The sequence below is a fragment of the Lathyrus oleraceus genome, chromosome 3 (genome assembly GCF_024323335.1).
Source record: "Lathyrus oleraceus cultivar Zhongwan6 chromosome 3, CAAS_Psat_ZW6_1.0, whole genome shotgun sequence".
In the NCBI taxonomy this organism is placed as follows: domain Eukaryota; kingdom Viridiplantae; phylum Streptophyta; class Magnoliopsida; order Fabales; family Fabaceae; genus Lathyrus; species Lathyrus oleraceus.
The window spans coordinates 77616098-77634779 of record NC_066581.1 but is presented as its reverse complement, the minus strand read 5'-3'; the positions used below and the strand labels follow the sequence as shown (position 1 = coordinate 77634779).

Sequence of the window (18682 nt, the reverse complement as noted above, 5' to 3'; positions counted from 1 at the left end):
TTCAAAACCCATTTTTTTCACCTTGCAAAAACATCCTTGAACCCCACAAAAGCTCCCACCTTTCTCATCCCCACACCATACGAATCATTTTCCCGATTTCCATTTTCATTTTCATCCGTCAAATTTCATAAAAATCCAACCTTTTCAAAACCCATTTCATCTTCTTCACCATATTGCAAGAGCCACATAATGGAGTTCAATGGATTCATTCTTCGAGGAGGGAAACCGGGAGATAGGCAAAGGAAGATTATCGAACGGTTGCAAAATCGGGAGATCCTCCCGACAAGGTATGTTGATGAAAATTGTCTTTACACTTTGGGTATCTACCATAGCATATTTTATTTATTAGATAATTTGGGTTTTCATGGTATCTTTTCAAATAAAGAACCTACCTTTGAGAGATTGACAATCGAATTTTTAAGTTCTTTAATCTATATTGTCAATCCTAACACTGCTAGCACAGTTGGTATTGTCCGATTTAGAATGTTTGTTGTTGAATATGATTTTAGTACCGACGAACTAGCAAGCTTGTTAGGTATTCCTCATGGGGACGATGCTATTTATGAGGGGCCTTTGGATTCCGATTGGTCGGTCGAGGTGTTTTCCTTTTGGGAGCGATTATCAAACACTTCCATAAATTCTTTTGAAGGAATTCTCGCCTCGACCATCCATAACCCGGCCATCAGAGTTTTTAGATATCTGTTGGCATGTACTATTTTTGGCCGGGAGAATCCGAATAAGGTCAATGCTCGAGAGCTTCTATTTTTTCAAGGAAGACTCACAAATAGAAGAATTAATTCGGTCCCGTTCATGCTCGCTCATATGACTTTAACTTTAAATAAAGCGGGACCGATTGTTTTCGGAGTACTGATTACGTCTCTTGCTCGGGCGCTTAACCTGAACAATGAGATAGCTACCCTAGATCCCTTACCTCCTCGCACAATCAACCTAAAATTTCTGAGAGACATGAAATTGTGTCGATTGAGGAGAGGAGGAGGCTATGTGCTTATGGTTCATGGTGTAGCTATCCCATCTGTTGTTTTACCTTGCACTAGACGTACTGATGTACGAGATGAAAGGAATTGGACCTATGTTTTAGATGCTCCGCCTATTTTGGGTCCTCTTCCTCCTAATGTTCCTGATGAGGCGAGACATGACACTGATGAAGAATATGATCGGAGAGAGAGAGATCTCGTACCTGATGTGTCCCCCCATCATCCTTCACCATCACACACCGCACCATCTTCTTCTTTTGCAGGTATCGCTTCTGGCTTTTATATTACATAAGAGATGTGGCGTGACCACATGGCTAGAGAGCAAAGGCGTGATGACCTACTCTCTACCATCCAACAACAACTGGCGGATAACATGAGCTTCATGCAAGAATCACAGCGGAGGACAAATAGATCTTATGATACTGTTTTACAGTCCCTGCTTACGATTACAAAGACGCAAGCCCGTCAACAACAATACCACCATCAACATATTGCACTCATCGAAGCCACTCAAGGTTCCATTTTGGGTAACCTTCGAGAGGTGAGGACTGCTCAGGATGCCTTACAGGCCAGGATGGATCAGAGAGACCGTCGTCGTACCCGATCCCGTCGTCCACCTCAGGATGGCGAAGGCACCAGTGGTCAGCAGTAGATTGTCAGGTACCTCTTCCCTTATCTTATTTTGAAACATTGGGGATAATGTTCGATTTAAGTGTGGGAGGATCCTTCATCGCTTTTTCTTTGTTGTTTTTAGATAGTTTGTTTATTTTTATTGCTTTTTAGTTGTTTATTTTATTTTGCTTTTAGTTTAAGTGTTTTAGATAATGCATGAGTCTGACGAGTCACCAATATAGTGTATCTTTAGTACAGTCTAATCTCCCCATTACTTGAGCCCTACCAAAAAAAATTGCAAAAGAAAACAGTGTTATTCTGAAAGTTTTTGGGTTTTTAAGACGGGTTTGAGTAAGGATGCGGTGACTTGGGAGAACTTTTTGAAACATCAGTATTGTTTTAGCACCATAGACTCCGTAAATATAGGAATCATTCCCGAAACCCCATATATCATGGCCTTAATCATCATTTCAGTATAAGTCCTCAATAGTTTATTCCAGCAGTCAGCTCCGGCCTACGCATCCTCTATGTAGGGGACCGATGAACATAAGTGAATGATCCAGTGAAATAAATAAAAGAAAGAAAAAAGGCAAATCCGGTATAGGTGACCCTCACAAAGTCATTTAAACCAAAAAGTTTGTAAAAATTTGCTACAAAAGAAAAAGAAAAACTCACCCACTGTTAGTTGGTTCAGAGGTATCTGGCGCTGAACTCGGTAGGGCGGATTACAATCCGATCCCCCACAACTGCAGTTGGGTCAAATAAAAGGGTTTACACAAATTTATGTGCAAGGAACCCCATGTTTAGATCATAATCACTAACTGATCACTCTGCTATGAAGCATGTACGGATAACGGGCTTAATGTGATTGCGCTTGAATGAAAAGAACACAAAAAGAGATGAAGAGGCAGGCCTAGGTATTGTGGGATAATATGGGTTGGTTAATATAGGAATGAAGTTTATATCCGTATTCGCGGATAAGTGTCATCATGATACCCTTAGTTCACGCAGTTAGTACCTATCACTGCATCCCAACTTGAACTTAGAAATCTTTTAACCTGAAGCACTCGTTTACCCCAGTTTTTCTTCTATGAGCTTTTTAATGTTTTGCTTGAGGACAAGCAAAGGTTTAAGTGTGGGAGAATTTGATGACACTGAAATTCACCGTATTTTCGACTCCGATTTCGCATGCATTTTAGTTGTTTTATTATCATTTTGTTATGTTATTACTATGTTTCTCTTTGTTTTCAGGTTTTTACTTTAATCGGAGCCCCGGTCGAGAAAAGGAGTAAAAATGAGCTAAAAACCCTAAAATTCAGCATTTTGTACTTGTGGCTTCCACTGTGGCTGCCGCCATAGACCCTGCCATGACGTGTCCTAGCTCAACTTCCCTCAACTGCCACGTTCCCCACTACTTCCACTAAGGCGCCACAGATTGGCCTTGTGGCAGGCGCCATAAGAGGAAAAGTTTTCCCTCCCAAATTCAAACTGAAGGGCATCCTTGTCATTTCCATCATTTTACTTGCTTACAAATAGAAACTCGAATTCACTTGTTTAATCATCCAAACTTAGAGAAGAGGCAAACTTAGAGCAAACTCAGTTTCACTTAGGCATATATTCAGTATTTTAAAGTGGTAATCGCTTCGCATTGGGGTGTTACCACAATTGTGTAATCGAGTTTTGTAATCGAGTCTGTAATCGAGTTTGGAGCACTTTGGAAGGAAGTTAATCCTGCCGCCATTTTCATTTCCGCTTTGCAATTTATTCAACCCTCCGATTGGAGCAGGTTTTTATTACTTGCCTTTATCTATTTTAATTTCCCGCACTCGCTTTACTTTATTTATTTCCCGCACTCGCTTTACTTTATTTATTTCCCGCACTCGCTTTACTTTATTTATTTCCTACACTCGCTTTACTTTATTTATTTCCTGCACTCGCTTTACTTTATTTATTTTCTTGCACTCGTTTTACGTTTATTTATTTCTCGCACTCGCACTACTTTTATTTATTTCTCGCACTCGCACTACTTTTATTTACTTTCCGCACTCGCACTACTTTTATTTAAATTAAAATGCATTTTTATTTTACCATGTCTAACTAAATCTATAAGGTTAGAATGTAAGGATCGTAATTGAATCGATAATCCGTACAATTGTTCGTAGAAACACTTAAGGGCTATTTTGACTTTCAACTTAAGTTTTCCTGCACTTAATTTCCGTTGGGTAAGATCGAAAGCCGTCCAACGTCTTTTTAAACTTAATTGTTTTTAACTATTTCAAAAACAGCGAAAGCGCTTTGTTTAGTTCATTAGGAGTTTTTAACTTAAGAAGAAAGGAGATTTTAAAACTATTTGCGTTTATAAGTTTAGAGTCTGATTCGTGAGAACCTCTTTTGGTTAAGAAATCCAGGTTAAAATACTTTTCAACTTAGTCAAGATACTATATTTCTTAAAAATAGGTTTACTACTCTAACGCAATGCGCGCCTTTTTATAAGTGACAATAAGAGGGACAATAAGAGGGTTTGATTAGGGAGTACAACTGATGGGAAAATAGCAAGTGTACTATTTTTCTCACTGTAGTAATAAAAGGGAAATTCCCCGTTTGTCGATCTCAAGGACTGCTTGACGATACAGAGTTAATAGATTGTTTCAATTAGACAAAAAGCCTTTGGTTTTTGTGATATGAGTAATTATACTATCAATTGCAATTAAATAAAACAAATAAAATGGTTGAACGAGAGACAAATTAGAGTAGATTGCTAGGGTACGGTGAATGAAACTTCCTGGAACAGATATAATTTATGAAGGCTTTGACAATCTTCTTGTCCAATTAATTCCGGTCCTCAAGGGTATCTATTCCTAATTCCTTAGTGAAAAGACCTTTGATTATGTAACCTAATTACTATGTCCATAAATAATTAAGTTCATACTCAAGCATTCGAATATCAAGAATTACCGGTCAGATAGAAAATCCCTAGTCCTAGGTTATTTTTACTATCCAAAATTCTTATACATATCAATGAATAATTGCTGTCCAGCTTAAACTATTCATAGTCATCATCATTCGTTGGTCCGACGAATAAAGCATAAAGAACGGTAATAAGAACAAATCACTAGAAAAGAAGAAATAGTCAATGCACTCATAAACATAAAATCTGTCACATTCAGAATCAGGGTCACCCCCCTAGCAATGGGGGTTTAGCTACTCATAATCGAAATAAAAACAAAGATTAACAATGTTGTCATTACAGAATTTCGTGAGGAATCAATCTTCAATCGTCGGAAAACTCTTGAACATATGAATCCTCTGATAATCGTAGAGTCTCCAGGTCTCAAACGCATCTCTTTTTCTCTAAAAATTGTCCAACCCTCGTAAAATCGCGTTCTCCCCTCTAAATAGCTATTCAGTTGGACTTTTCCTGATTTTGGGCTTCATACGCGTACTGAGCTATTTCATACGCGTATTGCGCGTATGACAGCATCTGATACGCGTATTGCTCTGTCCCATACGCGTATTGCCTAGTCTCATACGCGTATTGCACGTAAGACAGCCTCTGATACGCGTACTGCTAACTCCCATACGCGTATCACCAGAAGCTTGTCTTTTTGCTTGATTTTCCACCCCTCTGGTCATTTGCGTATGCTACGCGTACTGGGAGGGTCCATACGCGTATCATGTAAGGCCATACGCGTATGGACAGCAGGTTCTCCAAGAATTGATTTTTTCTTCCGTTTTCTTGCTCTGGCTCAATTTCGCATCTGACGTTTGATTCCATGAGCTTCCAAACTAGTTTTTGACCTGCTAACATACCCAAAAGTGTAAAATATCCTCAAGAAACTCATAAGTAACAACACACTTTATATTATAGAATTGAGCTTATATCTAACTACAAATGCTTCAGTTTACACAGTTTACCTGACTTATTTACGGTTAAATAGTGAAATGTCTAGCATAAATGGTGACTGATCACAACCCCAAACTTAGCTTGTTGCTTGTCCTCAAGTAACATTTTATTACCATCAAAGATCATGTCACCCCAAACTTACTGTAAAACAGTTCTTACCACAATACTGCTGAAATCTTTCGCACTGGACCTCTTGATGTTTTTTCAGGTTTTCTGATTTTTCCACATAGCCAACGAGCTAGAAACTCTTTCCCTCAGAGATATGACTTTACCTGTCAGCTTATTTCACACTCTCACCAAGTCTCTCTGGGTTAAAGTGTTAACACTCTCAAATCACAATATGCAATATCAAATCAGAAGTTTGAATAAATTCTCTCATCCTATCAACATGTACAATCACACACACTTTTTGAGGTCTTTTGGGTTGTAACGGGGTTTTGGTTTAGGTAGGGTATGAAATTGGCACAACGGTTTTTTTTTTCAGGTGGGGTATGAAATTTGAACAAAGGTTTTTGGTTCAGAGTACATGAACTCATTCTCTCACTACGTTTCTTTCCTATTATTCCTGCAGGGTTTTGTAATCCTCTTTTCCTTTTGTCTATAGTGAATGTAGCATTTTTCAAAAGCTGTTCTTTTATTGTTTTTCGCTTTTCTCTTTCTTTCTTTTCATGTTGTTGTTGTTTTTCTCTTTTTTTTTTCTTTTTTTTTTTTATACTACATTCACTTACTGCAAAGCTACCCCAAACTTAAAGGTTGCTATTCCAACAGCAACCCCAAACTTAGATAGAAACGTAGAGATGAAATCAATCCTCACATACTCTGAACAGAGTAGGATAGTTACAAGGTCATGGGTTGAGAAAAAAAACGGGTATATCAGAAATAAATGATTAACAAGCTCAACAGGGTGAAACAATGGATAATAATAATAATGGGATGGCTAGAAAGGCTCTAGGTGATAAACAAAAACATGCCTCAGTGTGTGTATTCGTATAGCTAATAATAACAAAAGAACATACGCAAACCAAGATTGATAAAGACATACCTGATATCTCTCATATGATGATAAGTGTTTGGCTTTTTCGGATCTCACCAGGACGGGTTAAGCTGACTTGTTCTATCATACCTCTGAGTTCAAAGCTCATGCTCGTGGTTCTGATGTTAATCTTAACCAGTGCGTCCAATCATAAACAACAGTATCTACAGTCAGGGGACTGAAAGAGAGGACGCCCAAGTATTTGGTGTAAGTGATCAAGATAACCAATAGCCAGACATAGTCACATGTCTAACGAAATAAACAGGAAACTGGAGGTAAACAAAATCAAATTCATTAGATTAAGACAACCCATAATAGGCGATTACATCAAGGCAAAAGAAAAAATAAAAACTGAATAAACCAAAAAAAAAAATACACAAAGATATTTCAAACCTCCCTTGGGTTGCCTCCCAAGCAGCGCTTCGTTTAACGTCGCATGGCTCGACGGGACACCTCACACTCAGATGAGTTTAACAGTTTCAATTGGTCCCCCTTCATCGGGATTATATAGTTTCAACCTCTGACCATTAACCTTGAAGGTGTCGCCATTCTTCTCATTTAAAACTACTGTGGTTCCTCCTTTCTTTGGTACCACATGCACAGGACTTACCCACGAGCTGTCAGAAATGGGGTAAATCATTCCCAAATCTAACAACTTTACAACCTCTTTCCTTACCACTTCTTTTTCTTTTTCATCATCCTTCTCCTCAATCTCTCTGACCGACAGACTAAGAACTCTTTCCAACGGTAATTCAGGAAGCTTTCTTTGAATTGTGCTAGTTACAATTTGATCAATTACTTCCACAGAGTGGTTTGTACACATATTCTCTTTATGTTTCATAGTATCTCGGACATCAATTCGGAGCTCTTCATCATATACCTTTAGGGTCAAGGTACCTCCCTCCATGTCTATCATGCATCTACCTGTTTCTAAGAAAGGTCTGCCCAGAATCAGAGGTATCTCTTCATCTTCTGGCATTTCCAAAATTACAAAATCAACAGGAAAAACAAATTTATCAACTTTGACCAGAACATCCTCAACTACCCCAAAAGGTCTCTTCACTGAGTGGTCAGCAAATTGAAGTGTCATTCTAGTATCTTGAACATTTCCAATTCCTAGCTTCCTGTAAATAGACAAAGGCATAAGGCTAACACTAGCCCCCAAATCAATCAGCGCCCTTTTAAAGGACATATCTCCAATGGTACACGGGATGGTCACAGAACCTCTATCTGGCTTCTTCACTGGAATCTTCATACCCTGCAAAATAGCACTACAAGTTTCAGTTAGTATAACAGGGTCAGTGTCAGTGGTGCGCTTCTTGGAGATGATGTCTTTCATGAATTTCGCATAGATAGGCATCTGCTCGAGTGCCTCAGAGAATGGAATATTGATTTCTAATTTCTTGAACAACTCCATGAATTTCTGAAAAATTTTCTCATCTTGCTTCTTCTTTTTGTTTCTTTGTGGGAATGGAAGCTTAATGATGGGTTTTGGTGCAGTGAGCTTTTCTTGTACCACCGGCGGTATTACAATTTCTTCCTCAAGTAGTGCCTTGTTTTCTAAGATTTCCAGGTCCACTTCTAGCAATTGATCTTCTTCTTCATCCTTCTTCTTAAGATCTTCAACAGATCTTCCGCTTCTTGTTGTTACCGCACTCACATTATGGTGCTCCCTCGGATTTGTCACTGTTGCACTAGGTAATGCGCCCGGTGTTTGAGAATTTGTTATCTGTTGTGCTATCTGACCCAATTGAATTTCCAGATTTTTGATGGATGCATTGGTGTTTTTCTGATTATTCCTGGTTTCTTCCTGGAATTGCATAACCTGAGTCGCCATCTTCTCTATAGCAATCTCCCAATCCGCTTTCTTTGGTACTTGTTGCTGATAAGGTTGCTGTTGCGACTGATATTGTGGTTGGGAAGGTGGTTGTTGTTGTGGAGGTCCTTGCTTCTGAATATCACCTTGCTGATCCTTCCAAGAGAAATTAGGATGATTTTTCCACTCCGGATTATATGTATTTGAGTAGGGATTATTCTGCCTCAGGTAATTTATAGCTTGCACTTGTTCTGCGGTTGCAGCACAATGCATGGCAAAGTGTGGTCCACTACAAATCTCACAAATCATGGTCTGAACCGGTTGAACTTGAGCAACAGTATGGGTACCTAAATTCATAGCTTTCAATCTTCTTTCAACCTCAGCTGCAATTTGGTCTTCCATTTTCACTACCTGATTTGCTAATTTCAAGTCAATTTTTCCCTCCGGCTGATTCACAGTGCGGTCATATAATTCCAAATGCTCATTAGCTGCAATAGCTTCGATGATCTTTTTGATACCGGTTGCTGTTGAAAAATTAGATGAGCCACCAGCAGCTGTATCAATGAGTTGCTTCGTTCTCATCTTCAGCCCGTTTACAAAATTCTGCATTTGTTCAGTTGCATCCAGATTATGTGTAGGACATGCAACTAAACATCTCTTGAATCTTTTGTATGCATCTCCAAGTGTCTCTCCGTCTTTCTGTTTAAAATTCACAATGTCATACCTCTTACGGATATACACAGAAGCAGGAAAATACTCGTTCAAGAATGTTGTTTCCATTTGTTGCCAAGTAGTAATGCTTCCTGCGGGTAGGGAATAGAACCATTCCTCAGCATCCTCAGATAACGTGAATGGGAACATGACCAATCTCTTTGCCTCTTCAGAATGCCCATCAATTTTTAATGATGTAGTCATAGTCAGAAACCTCTGCAGATGCTTGTTTGCATCCTCATTGATCTTTCCTGCAAAAGGTTTGCTTTCTAACTGACGGATAGTTGAGGGGTGTAACTGGAAGTGAGCAACATTAACAGGTTGGTTAACAATGGTCAACCGCACTGCTGGGTTATTCTGTCTGCCATAGTCACCTAAAAGTCTTTCCGCTGGGGGTGAGTCTGCAACCATGTTTACAGTGTCTGGATGTGAATCTGTGTCTGACTCTGATTTTTCGGAGTGAACAGAGACTGGTGTGCCAGGTGTGACCGGTTCTTCGGTGACAGAGTTTGCCAGTTTCTTTCTTCTAGCTTCTCTGAGCTTTGTGCGCAATGTTCTCTCTGGTTCTGCGTCAAAATGAAAATTAGCTGAGGCCTTACCTCGCATACACAGATTAGACAGAAATTAGTTATAATAACAATAAAAATTAAAATTAAACTGTAAATAAAATTTTGGATGCAGAGCAACAAAATTCTAATTGAAAATAAATTAATAAACTATATTATCTTTGGCAGTCCCCGGCAACGGCGCCAAAAACTTGATGGAAAAATAGCAAGTGTACTATTTTTCTCACTGTAGTAATAAAAGGGAAATTCCCCGTTTGTCGATCTCAAGGACTGCTTGACGATACAGAGTTAATAGATTGTTTCAATTAGACAAAAAGCCTTTGATTTTTGTGATATGAGTAATTATACTATCAATTGCAATTAAATAAAATAAATAAAATGGTTGAACGAGAGACAAATTAGAGTAGATTGCTAGGGTACGGTGAATGAAACTTCCTGGAACAGATATAATTTATGAAGGCTTTGACAATCTTCTTGTCCAATTAATTCCGGTCCTCAAGGGTATCTATTCCTAATTCCTTAGTGAAAAGACCTTTGATTATGTAACCTAATTACTATGTCCATAAATAATTAAGTTCATACTCAAGCATTCGAATATCAAGAATTACCGGTCAGATAGAAAATCCCTAGTCCTAGGTTATTTTTACTATCCAAAATTCTTATACATATCAATGAATAATTGCTGTCCAGCTTAAACTATTCATAGTCATCATCATTCGTTGGTCCGACGAATAAAGCATAAAGAACGGTAATAAGAACAAATCACTAGAAAAGAAGAAATAGTCAATGCACTCATAAACATAAAATCTGTCACATTCAGAATCAGGGTCACCCCCCTAGCAATGGGGGGTTTAGCTACTCATAATCGAAATAAAAACAAAGATTAACAGTGTTGTCATTACAGAATTTCGTGAGGAATCAATCTTCAATCGTCGGAAAACTCTTGAACATATGAATCCTCTGATAATCGTAGAGTCTCCAGGTCTCAAACGCGTCTCTTTTTCTCTAAAAATTGTCCAACCCTCGTAAAATCGCGTTCTCCCCTCTAAATAGCTATTCAGTTGGACTTTTCCTGATTTTGGGCTTCATACGCGTACTGAGCTGTTTCATACGCGTATTGCGCGTATGACAGCATCTGATACGCGTATTGCTCTGTCCCATACGCGTATTGCCTAGTCTCATACGCGTATTGCACGTAAGACAGCCTCTGATACGCGTACTGCTAACTCCCATACGCGTATCACCAGAAGCTTGTCTTTTTGCTTGATTTTCCACCCCTCTGGTCATTTGCGTATGCTACGCGTACTGGGAGGGTCCATACGCGTATCATGTAAGGCCATACGCGTATGGACAGCAGGTTCTCCAAGAATTGATTTTTTCTTTCGTTTTCTTGCTCTGGCTCAATTTCGCATCTGACGTTTGATTCCATGAGCTTCCAAACTAGTTTTTGACCTGCTAACATACCCAAAAGTGTAAAATATCCTCAAGAAACTCATAAGTAACAACACACTTTATATTATAGAATTGAGCTTATATCTAACTACAAATGCTTCAGTTTACACAGTTTACCTGACTTATTTACGGTTAAATAGTGAAATGTCTAGCATAAATGGTGACTGATCAACAACTCGGTTCTGAATACGCGAAAGCGACAGTTCCCGTTAAATTGGTTCTTTTCAAAGTAGAAAACACTGCCCATAAGTAGTTCTATTAGCAAGTACTTGGATTATTAATTGATTATGTGAATTATATTTCGAGTCTGTCTTTATTAATTGAACTTAATTTAATACTTTACTTTTCATTGCACACTCTAAAAAAACCATATTTTGATTACCTTAGATAAACACCATAACAATAGATAATGATAGCTTGACACTTGGTCTCTGTGGATTCGACAATCTTTTATATTACTCTGACGCGTTCGTATATTTGCGAAAAGCACGCATCATTTATCTAACCATATCATTTACATTATGCTAATTTATTTTCTCTCTTACCATCTTGCTAAATAAAAGAAGAATAAAAACAAAAGAAAGAGAACAAATCACTTTTTTTAAAATATTAATAGATGAACTTAAGGTTGCATAACTTTCTTTGTTTCAAATCTATTGTTAGTTGATTTTTTAATCATCTCCAATAATTTACATCAGTGATAAGTTATCCCTTAATGTGTCATATTTTAAGTCTTTTTGGCCTAGGAAATAGTCTTAAGAAATATTCATTTTGTACATATTACTAATCACTAATTATACTTCACTAATTGTACAAAGACGCGTTCATTTTGTCATTTTTTATCTTGTAATTTACTTTTACGTTATTACCTTATAATTTACATTTAAGTACTCATTATCATCATTATTGTACAAACTCATCATGCATGTTTTATTTACTTGTTATTTATTTTATTGTCATCATACATTAAAAACAACAAAAATATGATAAAATGATAAGACGAAAAATATTCACCCCACTCTTAATCAACTTGGACTTAGAGCATTTCATCTTATGACCTTTGCTTGGAGGCCTTTCTTTACTCTTTTGTGATACTTTGTAAACGTTGGATTTTCATCTGTAACTTACATTCATGTTGTAAGAATGGCATCATGGCACCACCTTAGGGTAACATTTTCCTTTTTGGCATGCCTCACAAAGAGCATCTGAAGAAAACTTCAGTTTAGGTAGACCTCTGACTAACTCGAGTTTATTTAGCTGAGAAATCATCCTCATACTAATATGACACAAGCGTTTATGCCATACCATTGCTCTTCATTTATAGACACTAAGCATTTTACATTTTGATCTTTTAGATCCGAAAAATGTTGTTTTTCCTCTTGCCAGTGAAAAGAATTGTTCCATTGTTCTGGTTAATTGCTTTGCATGTTTTTTGATTGAAGATTATATCATAACCATTATCACTTAATTGACTTATGGATAACAGGTTATGCATTAATCCTTCTATGTAAAGAACATCAGAAATAGAGGGAAGAGATCCATTACCAATTGTATCGGAGCCTCTGATTCTTCCTTTCTGATTTCCTCTGAAACCTATGAAGCCAGCATCTTTAAGTTCCAGGCTTTGGAACATATGATTTCTTCCCGTCATGTGTCATGAGCATCCAGAGTTCAGGTGCCATGATTGGTGTCTTAACTCTGATGTATAGGATATCTGCAACATAGACTATTTTATCCTTTGGTACCCAAAATCTTTTAGGTCCTTTTTGATTAGTTCTCCCAAAGTTTCTGGAAACTTTGGGTTTTCTGGTGTTAGTAAAATTTTGTGTTTGTGCATGTGTGTAGTGATAGGAAAAAGGAGATTTAGGTTTATCATCTGCATAAGGTATTTTCTCGTCTTCATCAGAGTCATATCTTATTCCTCTTTTCTTATTCTGACTTACTCCATAAATCATAGAATCCATTTCAAGTTTTAAACATTTTTTAGTTGAAAATTCCCTTTCTCTTTCCAAAACAAAAATGTTGCCTTTTAATTCAGAAACTTCCATCTCAAGCTTATCACATTCTTCAACAGTTCCTTCAAGAACTTTCTTTAAAGCCTTGAATTTTTGTCGAAGCTTCTGATATGAGCTTAGAGATTCAAATAAGCAAGATTCAAGGTCAGAGCGAGAAATATCAGAAAATATCTCTTCAGGATCAGATTCTCTTTCTAATGAGCTTCCAGATGTGGTAGCCATGAATGCCACATTTGCCTGTTCTTCTTTAGAGTCTGATTCTGAGGCATCAGATTCAAGGTCATCCCATGTGGCCATGAGTCCCTTCTTAGTTTTAAAGGAGTTTTTCTTGAATCCTTCTTTTCTGGAACTATCTTTCTTGAGCTTTGGGCATTCCTTTCTATAGTGTCCTGGTTTTTACATTCATAGCATGTTACCTCTTTGTTTGGTTTGCTTCTAGAAGTTGATTCTAAGCGATCTCCCTTATGTTTTGGTCTTCTGAAGTTATTATTTATTTTTCTCCAAAGTTGTTTGACTCCTCTGGTTAAGAGGGATATCTCTTCTTCATCATCAGAATCATCCTTTTCAGAGTCATCATTGTCTTCTTCTTCAGCTTGGAGAGCTTTGTTCCTTTCTGGTTTGCGTCTCCCAGATCTAGACTTCAGAGCCACATATTTGCTTTTCTTTTGGGGCTCGTCTTCCTCTAGTTCTATCTCATGACTCCTGAGGGAGATGACGAGTTCTTCCAGGCTTATGTTGTTCAGATCTTTCGATAATTTTAAGACAGTGACCATAGGTCTCCACTTCTTTGGCACGCTTTTGACAATCTTTTTGACATGATCTGCATTTGTGTAGCCCTTGTCCAGAACCTTGAGTCCTGAAATTAAAGTTTGAAATATAGAAAACATTACATCTACAGCTTCATCGTCCTCCATCTTGAGTGCTTCATATTTTTGAATTAGAGCCAAAGTCTTTGTGTCTTTGACTTGAGAGTTGCCTTCATGGGTCATCTTTAGGGAGTCAAGTATTTCTTTAGCAGTTTCGCTATTGGTGATCTTTGCATATTCATTGTAGGATATGGCATTCAGCAGTATTGTTCTTACTTTGTGGTGATTTTTGAAATCACACTTCTGATCATCAGTCATTTTATTTCTGGCAATAACAATACCAGCATCAGATACAGGTGGTACATAGCCAATTGTAACGATGTCCCATAGGTCAGCGTCATAACCCAGGAATAAGCTTTTGATTCTATCTTTCCAATAATTAAACTTTTCTCCATCAAACACTGGAGGTTTGGCATTGTAGTTGTCTCTTTCATTCGTGTTAGCCATAGTGTTTTTCTCACGTTGGATCTCTCTACACTATTAAGTGTTTGATTTGAAAATCAATAACAGAGCCGAAGCTCTGATACCAATTGAAGGTAGAGAAAAACAAGAAAGGGGGTTTGAATTGTTTTCACAGGGAATAAAAACTTTTGCAATTAAAACACACACAAAATACAAAGCAATCAACACAGAAGTTTATCCTGGTTCGCTTGAAAATCAAAGTTATTCCAGTCCACATGGCCAAGGTGATTTCGCCTTCAACAAGGACTTAATCCAATAATCTAGAAAGATTACAACAAAAGCGTCTAAGAGAGTAAAGAAGATCTTTTAGCCCTCTCAAGTTTACAGACTTCACAAGTCACTTGAGGAAATATTCAACAACTATTTTGGAATTATAATGAAGTGTTTAGTGCTTCTAGGTAAGCGGAATTAACACAATAAGAATTGTAGGATTTCACATTTAGAGCAATAACTCGTGTGAACAGATTTTGAACAAGAATGAATGAGAATATGGAATTGGGTTTTCAGTATTCTTGTGTTAGTGCTCCGTTCATGGTATGATGACGATCCTGCCTTTATATAGTGTTTTGAACATAAGACTGTTAGCTGAGGAAATAATGAATATCTTGGCAATGATGGACTTTAATTGGCCTTAAGTTCGTTGTCTTTTCCATAGCAGTCTTGGAGAGTGTTTATTCTTTTCCAAATAAAGATTCATACTAAAAGTGGAATACTTCGTAGCTAAGCCTTGTGGTTAATCTTGAGTCAGAGTGCGCGAAATCCAGATCTTCTTGTTCAGCATGTATTCTTCAGATAGTTGCTGAGAGTAAATTTTCTTCAGAAGTTCTTGATATGTTTTTCTGTAGAGCCTTCTTCAGAGTACAAATCATCAGAGTAGCTGTGTAGAAATCTTCAGATTCAGAGTGTCTAAGTCTTCTATCATCAGACTTTGTGAGCTTCCTTTTCTTCAGAGTCAGAGTGACTGCTTCAATTGATTTTAAGTTATCTATTATGGACTTGTGTGATGTCAGATGTTGTCTATCTGATCCATTTTCTGTTAGAGTCTTGCATACTTAGATAAATTTATTAGGGTACCAATTTGTTTCATCCTTTGTTATCATCAAAACTTTAGAGATGAATTGTAGACACAAAATATTATTCTAACATCATTGTTGTTTGGGATTAGGCCCCTCTTTTTGCCTAAAAAAACCTAGGGAGAGGGATTTGTTAACGTTTACTTAGGAATGTTAGAGTAACTTTCACCACTTTTCAATCGTACGATCTATCAAAACTCTCAAATGCTTCCATGTACTTTTTTTTCAAAAATTAAAACTAAAATTGTGAGAGGATTGAAATTAGAATTGTTAAGAACGATAAAATCTAAAATTCCTCAAATCGCCTCCTTCTATCATGTTGTCACCTACCGCCACACCGTCACCTACCGCCACACCGCCTCTGATTGTTCATGTTTTTCCAACTCAAATTGTGATGCTTTGTTGGTGTTGCCTCCTTTTGTCTCTATCACCTACCTACACTACCATCTGCCGCCTCTGGCAGTTCTTCTTTTTATGACTCTGACTATGTCTGCATAGTTGTTGTCGCCTCCAACTGACTCATTTGGATTTCTTTTTTCTTTCTTTGTTGTCGGTGTTACGATCTCAATTGTTTTTTTCAAACATCATGTAAGATTTGAAAAATTATTGAATTTCAAACTTGTGAGTTGAATTCAATGGGTCTTGTTCGGTCAAGAGTTGAATTCAACTGTAAATTAGGACTTCTCTCAAAAACAAATTACACAACCTTGATCTTGTTTATGAAATATAAAACTCTACCGTTTATCATGTCAAAGTTGGACTATGATATGTTTGGTTTGTATTATGCATGCACTGTATTAGAAGAAAGGAATGTGATATGTTTGGTTTGTATTATGCAGACATTGTATTAGAAGAATGGAGTTTGATATGCTTGGGTAGGATTATGTCGGCAAAGCATTATCATACACCAAAATTTGTCATCCCCTTTTCATTTGTATCTAACCTTTTGATTTAAGGTTCATTTGTATTCATGAACATCCATATTATCTAGTGTTATAACATCATCATAGATTCAAAGGTTTAAGCTTGATTTCAATTGACAAGAACCTAGGGTTTGCTTAATGGTCAAGCCTTAGGAGTTGTGATGTTATAACCCTTATGGAGGGATCATCATGGTAATAAAAGGTGGAAAGCCCTAATCAGGGACAGTTGATGCTTGAGACCTAGAAGACAGTATCATGATGTTCATGCATTACCCAGACCCTAATTCTTGATCTTGAAGAAGGGTGAATCTTGTGGTTTGTCTTGAAGGATTGTAAAATCTAGCTTGGCCCTTGGCATTGGTGATTTGCTACTCACTTGGTTTGAGGTTTGAATGTTGTTTGGCTTGAGGTTTAATCTAGCTAAACCTTAACTCATAGTGGTATTTGGTTGGTCATATATGTGTTTGCATTCATGATTATTATTCATATTCCATTCATTTGATTTCATTTTCCATGTGGCATTGAAAAGAGATTACAAACTTCATCATTTTTGCATAGACTGACTTTTTGTCAACTAGTTGACCAAAGTCAACTCATCACTCTCGACCATTTGAGATTTGTTTCTATGCATTTTATCATGATCATTATCAAAATCATTATTCTATTGGGTTTTGCATGGCTTTGGGCTTGGTCTATTTCCTGGTCTAACCAACTTGTGGACCAAGGAACTTGGTCCATAACTAGGCCCAAATTTTGGTCATACCAGCTTTTGGACCAACAATTGGACCTATTTGGTTTTTGCCACTTTCGTGTTTTCTCATCTCATTGTTAATTAATTAAACCTCTTTTTAGCCAAATTCCATTTAACCATTTCATACAATAAATCATGCCATACATTCACAATTACATTCAACCATCAAAACTTCCCAAATATAACCATGCCATACCAATCCCAAAATCATTCAAGAACACAACCATTACAACAATTTCCTATCCATGATTCCGAGTAATCCAAAACATAAACCAATGGCCATACAATTCACACATTTTCAATTATAAAGCTCACAAATGAACCAAACCACGCATTACATGTTATTCCCATTTTAAATCAAGTTTCGTCGTACATTACACATCCAGTACCAAACCAGAACCTGCATATTAATTTTCATTTCATATGCATAACAAACCAGAACCTGCATTGCGTTTCAGTCCAAACACATTACATCTCACAATTTCATTATTGCAATTTCACAAAAGAGTGGATTTCATGACTAATGAAACAAATACATTTCACTCTCATTCCATTTAGATTTCATTTCAAATTCATTAACACTAATCAACATAAAATAGCATGTGCAATTCACTCACATTTAACTTGAATTTTGGTTAAATCTAGCTTTAACTAACTTTTTCATTTCCAAGCGAAAATTGAATTTCAATTGAATTTGCATCTCATTTTAAAACAGATTTGAAACTCTATAAGTATTCTACAATTATCAGAATCACTATTCACGCTTCATTTTTCACAAGAATTCTGAAATTCACCATTTTCATGATCTCGACTTTTCTCTCTCAATTCCCATACAATTACTCTCTTTCTCTCTCGCGGATTCATGGATTCAGATCATAAATTTTTCTCTCATAAGAAGTTACAAGAAGAAGAAGACGCAACAAGAAAATTTGAAGTTCAGAGGATTTACCTGGATTTCTGTTAACCACTGCGCGCGCTTCATCGGTGAGTCCATGATGTGATTAGAGGTTAGGGAAACCAAATCCCTGACCCCGGGGGCTTTGATTCCCAACATGCACCATTTAATTTTTTATTCTTCAAATTAGGGTTCTTCGGTTGTAAGTTTCAATTCGGACTGGTTTGTTAGAATTAGGACAATCCAATTGTAGATTCAGTGTCAGGAGGTGGAATTGATTTAGATATTGTTGTTTGATTTGATTTTGTGGCGCCTCCGCCGCCGGGGAGGACCTCCGGCACGGCACGGCACGGCACGGCACGGCAGAGGGAGAACAGAGCATGGACTAAGTTTGAGGAGAGACAAGGAACGTGTGTGTGTTTGGCTGAGTTCTTCGTGAGAACGTGCATCACGTGTGTTTTTCATGTTAAATTCATTTAATTGACGTGGCTTGCACATGATGACTGAAATCCATGTCAATATATTGCCTTATCCGTTTCCTCATGTATTGCTTTCTGTTTGGGCCTTCGTTTGGACTTTAGGCCAAATTCTTGCTAATCACTGCTTTG

The 18682-nt window shown here is 37.3% G+C and overlaps 1 protein-coding gene across 3 annotated transcripts; it reads right to left on the bottom strand.

Moving 5' to 3' along the window:
- Positions 1-4343: 4343 nt before the first annotated feature.
- On the bottom strand, positions 4344-18682 carry LOC127132709 (uncharacterized). 3 transcript variants are annotated; one of them, XR_007806804.1, is made up of 3 exons: positions 18129-18682; positions 11207-11328; positions 4344-5405 (listed from the first exon to the last, which is right to left on the bottom strand). XR_007806804.1 is itself a non-coding variant. In XM_051061673.1 (3 exons), the coding sequence occupies exon 3, from the start codon at positions 9675-9677 to the stop codon at positions 7005-7007; it is 2673 nt and encodes an 890-aa protein (XP_050917630.1). In that variant the 5' UTR covers positions 9678-11089; positions 11207-11328; positions 18129-18682; the 3' UTR covers positions 4344-7004. The 3 variants fall into 3 exon arrangements, 2 of the variants coding, with proteins under 2 accessions (XP_050917630.1, XP_050917631.1); XM_051061673.1 differs by having other exon boundaries at positions 4344-11089; XM_051061674.1 differs by lacking the exon at positions 11207-11328 and having other exon boundaries at positions 4344-11089.

What these genes read in the sequence shown, in the direction of transcription:
- LOC127132709 (XM_051061673.1), bottom strand. Translation starts at nt 9,677, where the DNA reads ATGCGAGGTAAGGCCTCAGCTAATTTTCATTTTGACGCAGAACCAGAG.